The sequence below is a fragment of the Petromyzon marinus genome, assembly GCF_048934315.1.
Source record: "Petromyzon marinus isolate PM22_M1 ecotype Great Lakes invasive population chromosome 76 unlocalized genomic scaffold, UKy_Petmar_22M1.pri1.0 chr76_unloc.3, whole genome shotgun sequence".
NCBI classification, from domain to species: Eukaryota; Metazoa; Chordata; class Hyperoartia; order Petromyzontiformes; family Petromyzontidae; genus Petromyzon; species Petromyzon marinus.
Genome location: NW_027422620.1, coordinates 953,990 through 965,649, shown reverse-complemented (window position 1 = coordinate 965,649; position 11,660 = coordinate 953,990). Strand labels below are relative to the sequence as shown.

At 50.8% G+C, this 11,660-nt stretch overlaps 1 protein-coding gene across 1 annotated transcript in view; it reads left to right on the top strand.

Annotated features, from left to right (window-relative positions):
* The first annotated feature begins 3,036 nt into the window (after positions 1–3,036).
* Positions 3,037–11,660, top strand: part of LOC116958346 (transcription initiation factor TFIID subunit 1-like) — a 101,305-nt gene continuing 92,681 nt past the window's right edge. Inside the window, 2 exon segments of the mRNA XM_076058570.1 lie at positions 3,037–3,239; positions 7,458–7,590. Coding sequence (XP_075914685.1) covers positions 7,465–7,590 — 126 coding nt within the window. The 5' untranslated portion in view covers positions 3,037–3,239; positions 7,458–7,464.

Below are 11,660 nucleotides of genomic sequence, written 5' to 3'. Positions count from 1 at the left end.
GAGCTAAAGTCACGTAGGTAAAAAATAAAATAACAAAAAATCACGACGTTTTGGCCACAACACAAGTGGCCTTCATTAGGTGAAGGGACCAGACTGTCCAGAGGACAGCGCTGGAGTGAATACAGACAAGCCCAGACCGCGTCCTTTAAGCTGTGTGGGAGGAAACAGAGCGCCTTGACAAAGGAGTTAGCATAACAATTTGCATTTAATTGCGGGATTCAGCATGATGAACGACGACGTAGAGGGAACATGTTCAGACTGGCGAGGGGAGGAGGGGGAGTTTACATGATGGTGGTGTGAAGGGAAAAATAAGCAGCTGCGAAAGTTTGGGATACCACTACTTGAAAAAATATAATGTACCATTGAAAATTAGCTTAATGTTTGGTTTGATTTAGAACATCTTTCCAGTGATTGCTTAATTTGAAACCATCCTCTCGGTTGAAATTGTGTCTGTGCTTGTAAATCTGAATTGCCTCGTGGACAAATCTCTGATAAAAACCCGTGGGTTTGGAGAGTACCTTGGTATCGGAGAAAATTGTATCGTGATCACCCACAGCGTTGTAACAGTGGTCAGCTACGGCAGAATAATTCGTTCCGCCGTGTTTCAAATCTGATTTGTGCTCGCGAATTAGGTCAGAGACATGTCGCTTCGTCTCCCCGATATAGCAGTCACCACAGGTGCAGCTCAATTTGTAAACCCTGGGGTACTGTAAGTCAGGAACAACATCCTTTACGGATGGGCTCAGGTCACGGATTTTGTGTACTGTGTTGAACCGGACCAGGATCTTGTGTTTATTTAGAATTTTGGAGATCTTTTTAGTAACGCCTGCTATATATGGTAGTGTGATGGTTTTGATTGGAGTATCACATATGGATCCTTGCGGTCAAGAAAGCTTCAAATCTAGAATTTATAAACAGCTCTCTGATTGGTGTAGACCTACTGCCCCGCCCATCTCTAAACCTTTATAAACAGCTCTCTGATTGGTGTAGACCTACTGCCCCGCCCATCTCTAAACCTTTATAAACAGCTCTCTGATTGGTGTAGACCTACTGCCCATGTCGGAGACCTCTCTTACATTAACATGAGCTGCCCCGCCCATCTCTAAACCTTTATAAACAGCTCTCTGATTGGTGTAGACCTACTGCCGGTGCCCTCTCCTACATTAACATGATTCACCCACTCACACACTTACATACTCACTCAAACACTGACTCACCCACTCACTCACCAACTGACTCACCAGTTGACTCACAAACTGACTCACCCACCCACTCATTCACCCACTCATTCACCCACTCACACAATGATTCACCCACTCACTCACTCAAACACTGACTCACCCACTTACCCACTCACACACTGACTCACACACCGACCCACTTACTCACCCACTCACACACCGACTCACCCACTCACACACTGACTCACCCATTCACACACTGATTCACCCACTCACCACTCACACAATGATTCACCCACTCACTCAAACACTGACTCACCCACTTACTCACCCACTCACACACTGACTCACACACCGACCCACTTACTCACCCACTCACACACCGACTCACCCACTCACACACTGACTCACCCATTCACACACTGATTCACCCACTCACACAGTGATTCACCCACTCACTCAAACACTGACTCACCCACTTACTCACCCACTCACACACTGACTCACCCACTCACACACCGACTCACCTACTCACACACTGACTCATGCGAAATTCGTTCATGAGGCTATCCACATATACAAACACAGAGACAATTTCAACCGAGAAGATGGATTCTGGCTTAGCAATCATTGGAAGGATTTGATAAACCATTTCGGGTCTTGATTGTTCACGCTTACGGTGGCTTTCAGACCGCATCCATTATTTTCGTCTCCCCCCTCCTATTTTCCGAACATAGATGGACTGGTCCATCTGAACAAATTGTCAAATCGCTCTCCGTGGTGCTAACGTTAAAAAAACGCCACTTTTTCTTCAAATTTTCTTGCTGTGGTTTTCACACCTGATGACGATTGCTCGTGTTGCGATCGAAACGTCGTTGATATTTCTCTTCCTACCCCCCCTCTCTCTATCTGTGCTTCCTGGCTCCTACCCCCCCCCTCTCTCCAACCTATACAGCCGCTTGTTACAGCAGTCCCTTTTGCCCACTTGAGCAAGCTGTTTCCTGCTGTGGTTGTCTTACCACCTGATGACGATTGCTCGTGTTGCGCCCGAAACGTCACCCGATTTATTTTATTTACCCAGTGTGACTTTACCGAAAGAACCAAACATTATGGATCCCTGCAGTCAGGAAAACTTCAAAATATCGATTGATTTTTTATTCATCACTATTTTGTATTTTTATTATTTAATTGGTGTTTTTTCTTCTATCTATCTACGTGACTTTACCGAAAGAACCATAGCATATGGTTATTATTCCCCACGAACTTTGTTTTTTGTGACTCACGCACTCACACACCGATATTTTGAAATGTACATATTTTCAATGGGAAAAACACGGGGTGTGCATTTGCGTGTCATTCCTTCACGCAAAAGTCCTGGACACAAGAGCAAAGTTTGTGGGGAATAACAACAAGCCATTCACCAAACTTTTGAGGCGTAAGCAATTTACAAAGAACACTTTGTACACTGAGACAACAATTTGTGTCACCTGCTATCGACTATGTGAACTCAACTCTCTCTCCCCCCCCCTTACCAAGATGGCCGCCTAACGCTACCGGAAGCCGTGACCCCGCCCCCCTCGTGACCCGGAAGTCGTTACGCCCCCCCGTAACCAGAAGTCGTCACCCAGAAGTCGTGACCCTCGCCTCCCCCCCCGTGACCCGGAAGTCGTGACCCTCGCCTCCCCCCGTCACCCGGAAGTCGTGACCCTCGCCTCCCCCCCGTGACCCGGAAGTTGTGACTCCCCGCCCCCCCGTGACCCGAAATTCATCACCCCCCCGCCTTTTCCCCCGTAACCCGGAAGTCGTAACCCCCTCGTTACCCGGAAGTCGTGACCCCACACCCCCACCGTGACCCGGAAGTTGTTACCCCCCCCCCCCATAGTGGTGGCGGCCATTGCTGCCCCTCAACTCCATTGATTTGATCGTTTGCGTGAGGGCGACTAACACAATATTCTAGGACGCCCTTCGCGTTTTAAAACAACAACAACAGCAGCAGCAGAATGTTCGCGAGACTTGCGGGCAGCACGTAAATCCCGCGGCGGCGGCGTCAGCAAGGCCGTGAGTGAGAAGGCGCGCAGCGAACTTGGCTTCTCCAGAGGCCTTGTGGCTGTGGCTGAAGCGTCGGTGTGGTCTAGCGGGCGCCTGTTGTTGACGTGGTAGTTGTGGTAGTTGTTGCTGAGGTAGTTGTTGTTGTGGTAGTTGTATTAGTTGTGGTAGTTGTATTAGTTGTGGTAGTTGTTGACGTTGTGGTAGTTGTATTAGTTGTGGTAGTTGTATTAGTTGTGGTAGTTGTTGACGTGGTAGTTGTTGTGGTAGTTGTATTAGTTGTGGTAGTTGTATTAGTTGTGGTAGTTGTTGACGTTGTGGTAGTTGTGGTAGTTGTATTAGTTGTGGTAGTTGTATTAGTTGTGGTAGTTGTATTAGTTGTGGTAGTTGTTGACGTTGTGGTAGTTGTATTAGTTGTGGTAGTTGTAGTTGTTGACGTTGTTGACGTGGTAGTTGTATTAGTTGCGGTAGTTGTTGACGTTGTGGTAGTTGTTGTGGTAGTTGTATTAATTGTGGTAGTTGTTGACGTGGTAGTTGTGTTAGTTGTATTAGTTGTGGTAGTTGTATTAGTTGTAGTAGTTGTTGACGTTGTTGACGTTGTGGTAGTTGTATTAGTTGTGGTAGTTGTATTGTAGTAGTTGTTGACGTTGTTGTTGACGTTGTGGTAGTTGTATTAGTTGTGGTAGTTGTAGTAGTTGTTGACGTGCTAGTTATATTCTTGGTTCTTTCGGTAAAGTCACGTAGAAGGGAAACAATAAAATAATAAAAATACAAAACAATACAATTCTCACGACGTTTCGACCGCATCAGGTGTGAAAACCACAGCACTACAATTTGAAAAAAGTGGCGGTTTTTTAACGTTAGCAGCACGGAGAGCGATTTGACAATTTGTTCAGATGGACGAGTCCATTTATTTTCGGAAAAGAGGAGGGAGGGGGGAAACGAAAATAATGGATGCGGTCTGAAAGCCACCGTAAACGTGAACAATCAATTAAGACCCGAAATGGTTTATCAAATCCTTACAATGATTGCTAAGCCAGAATCCATCTTCTCGGTTGAAATTGTCTCTGTGTTTATATATGTGGATAGCCTCATGAACGAATTTTTCATGAGTCAGTGTGTGAGTAGGTGAGTCGGTGTGTGAGTGGGTAAGTGGGTGAGTCAGTGTTTGAGTGAGTGGTGAGTGGGTGAATCATTGTGTGAGTGGTGAGTGGGTGAATCAGTGTGTGAATGCGTGAGTGAGTGTGTGAGTGGGTGAGTCGGTGTGTGAGTGGGTGAGTCGGTGGGTCGGTGTGTGAGTCAGTTTGTGAGTGGGTGAGTAAGTGGGTGAGTCAGTGTTTGAGTGAGTGAATATGTGAGTGTGTGAGTGGGTGATTCATTGTGTGAGTGGTGAGTGGGTGAATGAGTGAGTGAGTAGGTGGGTGAGTCAGTTTGTGAGTCGGTTTGTGAGTCAATTGGTGAGTCAGTTGGTGAGTGAGTGGGTAAGTTGCTGAGTGGGTGAGTGAGTGGGTGGGTGAGTCAGTTTGTGAGTCAGTTTGTGAGTCAATTGGTGAGTCAGTTGGTGAGTGAGTGGGTGAGTGAGTGGGTGAATGAGTGGGTTCCAGCAAGACCTACATCTCTGCTTTATTGACCTGGTCAAGGCCTATGATGCCATCAATAGGCCTGGGCTCTGGGTTGTTCTTCGTGCTTTTGGAGTCCCTGACCCTCTGCTCACGATCATTAAGGACCTTCATGATGGTGAGCGGGCCCGGGTAAAACTACGTGGCCGGGAGTCAGAGCCATTCCCTGTACACCTTGGGGTGCGACAGGGATGTCCTCTGGCTCCCACATTATTGAACATCTATTTTGACGACATAGTTCGTGAAGCCTTCAATAGCTGTACCGGGGGAATCTCCATATGGTACAGATATAATGGGAGGCTGATCGATGCCCGGGTGCGGTCAAGGGATGGCTCCCGATTGCTCAACCACGTTATGTATGCCGATGATTTGGTAATAGCTGCTCATTCAGAGGAGGAGTTGGAGACGCTGCTGCTGAGACTGGAGCGTGCCACTAAAAGATGGGGCCTTACCATCAGCCCCACCAAAACTAAGCACCTGCCTGGGTATTTTGTACCATCGGACACTCCACCCCCACAACTCCCAATCGGTGATGGGGCAGTTGTGGAGAGAGTGGAGAGTTTCCCATACCTGGGCAGTGTGCTTATGACCGGCACTAATTTAACAGCAGAGGTCTCACTCCGAATCAGTCGAGCGGCAATATCTTTTCATCGGTTGCGTAACACTGTGTGGAAGTTACCTGGTCTGTCGCTCCGCACGAAGCTTCAGGTCTTCTCGGCCACGGTCATTCCCTCCCTTCTCTACGCTTGTGAAACGTGGACCCCCCTAATGGAACATCTTCGTCGGTTAGAAACATTTAGGCTAGCCTGCCTACGATCCATCCTGAGTTTAACCGGGCTGGATTGTGTGAGGAGCTCACAAATCCTTGAAAGATCTGGCTGGGTCATGTAGCCTGCAAGCCCAGCCACCGCATGCCGAAACAGCTTTTGTTCGACTGGATCGAGGGGGCTAAACGGGCGCGGCACGGGCTGGAGAAGAGATGGAGTGATGTGGTACAGGAGGACGTGGAGCTGAGTGGACTTGCCGATGACTGGTACCAGCGGTGTCAAGATCGGCCTCTGTGGAGGAGGCTCGTGAAGGACGCTACTGGTCAGTTGGAGGTAGTCGCCCTCCAACAACAACGGAGGGCGGAGAAGCGATGCTCACAACACCGAGCGGAGCGCCGGGTGGCTAAAGCTCAGCAGGTTGGCACAGTAGGGGGCACAGGTGGTGCATCAGCCAGTCATCTCAGTCGACCCGTGGCATCTGGGTCTGCCCCGTGACCTCCTGCCAGCGGGCGTTCGACACTTCACGTGGCCTCAAAGTGCACATGGCCTGGCACAAGCGTCGTGGTGACGTCACCGCCACTGAGTGGCGAATGGCGGTTGTTGTTGAATGAGTGGGTGAGTGAGTGGGTCGGTGAGTCAATTGGTGAGTCAGTTGGTGAGTGGGTGAGTATTGCTGAGTGGGTGAGTGTGTGAGTGAGTATGCGATTTGGTGAGGGAGTTCGTTGTTGAGGGAGTTGGTGAGTGAGTCCAAGTTTAATTTGCGTGGCCAGGTGAAACATTCAAGAGACAGGGTTTTATTGTGATGATGGTGATGTTCATGGTGATGTTGTTGACGACGATGATGATGATGATGATTTTGATGATGGTCACGCTCTGAGGGCTATGATGGCGGTTGTGATGGTGGTCATGATGTTGACGATTTTGTTGACGATGTTGATGGTGAAGATGATGTTGGTGAGGGTGATCTTGTTGACGACGATGATGATGTTGACGATGATGACGATGATGTTGACGATGATGTTGACAATGATGACGTTGACAATGATGACGTTGACAATGATGACGATGATGTTGACTATGATGATGACGATGATGATGTTGACGATGATGATGTTGACGATGATGATGTTGACGATGACGACGTTGACGATGACGTTGACGATGATGATGACGACGATCATGATCACGTTGATGACGACGATGACGACGGTGGCGATTATAATCACGATGATCATGATGATGACGACGATGATGATCACGATGATGACGACGATGATGGTCACGATGATGAGGATGTTAACGATGATGTTAACAATGACGACGACGATGTTAACGATGGTCACGATGATGATAACGATGATGACGACGGTGGCGATGATGAAGATGATGGTGATGATGACGGCGGCGGTGATGATGACGGACGATCATAAACACGATGATGACCATGATGACAATGTTCACGACGATGACGACGATGATGACAATGTTGACGATGATGACGACGATGACGACGATGATGACAATGTTGACGACGATGACGACGATGACGACGATGACGACAATGTTGACGACGTTGACGACGATGACGACGATGACGACGATGACGACAATGTTGACGACGTTGACGACGATGACGACGATGACGACGATGATGACGATGTTAACGACAACGACGACGATGACGACGATGACGACAATGTTGACGACGTTGACGACGATGACGACGATGACGACGATGATGACGATGTTAACGACAACGACGACGATGACGACGATGACGACGATGATGACGATGACGACGATGATGACGATGACGACGATGACGACGATGGTCGCTCTCTCAGGACGACGATGTCGGACTCGGACGGCGACGACGACGGGGGCAGTGACGGTCTCCGCTCCTTCTCCCTCGCTGGCTTCCTCTTCGGCAACATCGGCGAGGATGGCGAGCTGGAGGACGACTCCATCCTCGACAAGGTGGGGGCTGCTCCCTCCCTGCCCCCCCCGCTCCACCACCAGGTTCTATCCGCTGCTGCGGCACGGCCACCGCTCGCCAGGGGCCCCTGTGTGGAGCGAGTGTGCGGGCGTGTGGCTCGGTGGGCGGGCGAGTTGTGTGGGTAGGTGAGTTAGTGGGTGGGTGAGTTGTGTGTGGGTAGGTGAGTTAGTGGGTGGGTGAGTTGCGTGTGGGTAGGTGAGTTAGTGGGTGGGTGAGTTAGTGTGTGGGTGAGTTGTGTGTAGGTGAGTTAGTGGGTGGGTGAGTTAGTGGGTGGGTGAGTTGTGTGTGGGTAGGTGAGTTAGTGGGTGGGTGAGTTGTGTGTGGGTGGGTGAGTTAGTGTGTGGGTGAGTTAGTGGGTGGGTGAGTTAGTGGGTGGGTGAGTTGTGTGTGGGTAGGTGAGTTAGTGGGTTGGTGAGTTGTGTGGGTAGGTGAGTTAGTGGGTGGGTAGGTGAGTTAGTGGGTGGGTGAGTTGTGTGGGTAGGTGAGTTAGTGGGTGGGTGAGTTGTGTGTGGGTAGGTGAGTTAGTGGGTGGGTGAGTTAGTGGGTTGGTGAGTTGTGTGGGTAGGTGAGTTAGTGGGTGGGTAGGTGAGTTAGTGGGTGGGTGAGTTGTGTGGGTAGGTGAGTTAGTGGGTGGGTGAGTTGTGTGTGGGTAGGTGAGTTAGTGGGTGGGTGAGTTGTGTGTGGGTAGGTGAGTTGTGTGTAGGTGAGTTAGTGGGTGGGTGAGTTAGTGGGTAGGTGAGTTAGTGGGTGGGTGAGTTGTGTGTGTAGGTGAGTTAGTGGGTGGGTGAGTTGTGTGTGGGTAGGTGAGTTAGTGGGTGGGTGAGTTGTGTGAGTAGGTGAGTTAGTGGGTGGGTAGGTGAGTTAGTGGGCGGGCGAGTTGTGTGGGTAGGTGAGTTAGTGGGTGGGTGAGTTGTGTGTGAGTAGGTGAGTTAGTGGGTGGGTGAGTTGTGTGGGTAGGTGAGTTGTGTGGGTAGGTGAGTTAGTGGGTGGGCGAGTTGTGTGTGGGTAGGTGAGTTAGTGGGTGGGTGAGTTGTGTGGGTAGGTGAGTTGTGTGGGTAGGTGAGTTAGTGGGTGGGTGAGTTGTGTGTAGGTGAGTTGTGTGTGGGTGAGTTAGTGGGTGGGTGAGTTGTGTGGGTGTAGGTGAGTTAGTGGGTGGGTGAGTTGTGTGGGTGGGTGAGTTAGTGGATGGGTGAGTTGTGTGGGTAGGTGAGTTAGTGGGTGGGTGAGTTAGTGGGTGGGTGAGTTGTGTGGGTAGGTGAGTTAGTGGGTGGGTGAGTTGTGTGTAGGTGAGTTGTGTGTGGGTGAGTTAGTGGGTGGGTGAGTTGTGTGGGTGTAGATGAGTTAGTGGGTGGGTGAGTTGTGTGGGTAGGTGAGTTAGTGGATGGGTGAGTTGTGTGGGTAGGTGAGTTAGTGGGTGGGTGAGTTAGTGGGTGGGTGAGTTGTGTGGGTAGGTGAGTTAGTGGGTGAGTAGGTGAGTTAGTGGGTTGGGTGAGTTGTGTGGGTAGGTGAGTTAGTGGGTGGGTAGGTGAGTTAGTGGGTGGGTGAGTTGTGTGTGGGTAGGTGAGTTAGTGGGTGGGTGAGTTAGTGGGTAGGTGAGTTGGTGGATGAGTTGTGTGGGTAGGTGAGTTAGTGGGTGAGTAGGTGAGTTAGTGGGTGGGTGAGTTGTGTGTGGGTAGGTGAGTTAGTGGGTGGGTGAGTTGTGTGTGTGTTGGTGAGTTAGTGGGTGGGTGAGTTGTGTGGGTAGGTGAGTTAGTGGGTGGGTAGGTGAGTTAGTGGGTGGGTAGGTGAGTTAGTAGGTGTGTGAGTTGTGTGTAGGTGAGTTAGTGGGTGGGTGAGTTGTGTGTGGGTAGGTGAGTTAGTGGGTGGGTGAGTTGTGTGGGTAGGTGAGTTAGTGGGTGGGTGAGTTGTGTGTGGGTAGGTGAGTTAGTGGGTGGGTGAGTTGTGTGGGTAGGTGAGTTAGTGGGTGGGTAGGTGAGTTAGTGGGTGGGTGAGTTGTGTGGGTAGGTGAGTTAGTGGGTGGGTGAGTTGTGTGTAGGTGAGTTAGTGGGTGGGTGAGTTGTGTGGGTGGGTGAGTTAGTGGGTGGGTGAGTTGTGTGTGGGTAGGTGAGTTAGTGGGTGGGTGAGATGTGTGTAGGTGAGTTAGTGGGTGGGTGAGATGTGTGTAGGTGAGTTAGTGGGTGGGTGAGTTGTGTGTGTAGGTGAGTTAGTGGGTGGGTAGGTGAGTTAGTGGGTGGGTGAGTTGTGTGGGTAGGTGAGTTAGTGGGTGGGTGAGTTGTGTGTGTAGGTGAGTTAGTGGGTGGGTGAGTTGTGTGTGTAGGTGAGTTAGTGGGTGGGTCAGTTGTGTGTGGGTAGGTGAGTTAGTGGGTGGGTGAGTTGTGTGGGTAGGTGAGTTAGTGGGTGGGTGAGTTGTGTGGGTAGGTGAGTTAGTGGGTGGGTGACTTGTGTGTGTAGGTGTGTGAGTGTGTAGGTGAGTTAGTGGGTGAGTTAGTGGGTGGGTGAGTTGTGTGGGTAGGTGAGTTAGTGGGTAGGTGAGTTGTGTGGGTAGGTGAGTTAGTGGGTGGGTGAGTTGTGTGGGTAGGTGAGTTAGTGGGTGGGTGAGTTGTGTGGGTAGGTGAGTTAGTGGGTGGGTGAGTTGTGTGGGTAGGTGAGTTAGTGGGTGAGTTGAGTGTGGGTAGATGAGTTAGTGGGTGTGTGAGTTGTGTGGGTAGGTGAGTTAGTGGGTGGGTGAGTTGTGTGGGCAGGTGAGTTAGTGGGTGTGTGAGTTGAGTCTGTGGGTGAGTCAGTGGGTGGGTGAGTTGTGTGTGTAGGTGAGTTAGTGGGTGGGTGAGTTGAGTGTGGGTAGGTGAGTTAGTGGGTGGGTGTGTGTGTGAGTGAGTGGAAGACTGAGGGAGCGTGTGGCTGGCTGGGTGGGCGGGATGGTTGAATTGTGTGGGTGGGTGAGTTAGTGGGTGGGTGAGTTGTGTGTGTAGGTGTGTGAGTGTGCAGGTGAGTTAGTGGGTGGGTGAGTGTGTGGGTGAGTTAGTGGATGGGTGGAAGGCTGAGCATGCGGGCGTTTGGCTGGATGGGCGGGTGAGTGAATTTGTGAGTGGGTGGAAGGGTGAATAGGTAAGTGTGTGAATGAGTGAATGGTGGGTGAGTGGGTGGGTAAGTGAGTGGTTGGTGGGTGAGTCGATGTATAGATGAGTGGGTGTGTGTGCGAGTGAGTGAATGGATGGGTGAGCGAATGTGTGGGCGTGTGGCTGGGTGGGTGGCTGGGTGGGTGAGTGAGTTGTGTGGGTGGATGAGTTGGTGAGTCAGTGGGTGGAAGTGAGTCAGTGGGTGGAAGCATGAATAGATGAGTCTATGGATGAATGGGTGTGTGAGTGGGTGTGTGAGTGGGTGGGTCTATGGATGAGTGGGCGTGTGAGTGGATGGTTGAGCTAGTGAGTGAGTGAGTGGGTCTATGGATGAGTGGGTGTGGGAGTGGGTGTGTGAGTGGATAGGCGAGTGAGTGGGTGGGCAAGTGAGTGAGTGGATGGTTGAGTGGGTGGGTGGGTGGGGGTGTGTGTGTGTGTGTGTGAGTGGGTGTGTGAGTGGGTGTGTGAGTGGGTGTGTGAGTGGGTGAGTGAGTGGGTGTATGGATGAGTGGGCGTGTGAGTGAGTGGATGGTTGAACTAGTGGGTAGGTGAGTGAGTGGATGGGTGAGTGAGTGGGTGGGTCTATGGATGAGTGGGTGTGTGAGTGGGTATGTGAGTGGATAGGCGAGTGAGTGGGTGGGCGAGTGAGTGAGTGAGTGGATGGTTGAGTGGATGTGTGTGTGTGTGAGTGGGTGAGTGAGTTGGTGTATGGATGTGTGGGCGTGTGAGTGAGTGGATGGTTGAGCTAGTGGGTAGGTGAGTGAGTGGATGGGGGAGTGAGTGGGTGTGTGAGTGGGTGTATGGATGTGTGGGCGTGTGAGTGAGTGGATGGTTGAGTGGGTGCGTGGGTGAGTGAGTGGGTGTATGGATGTGTGGGTGAGTGAGTGGATGGCTGAGCGAGTGGGTAGGCAAGTGCGTTTTTTGGGTGAGCGAGT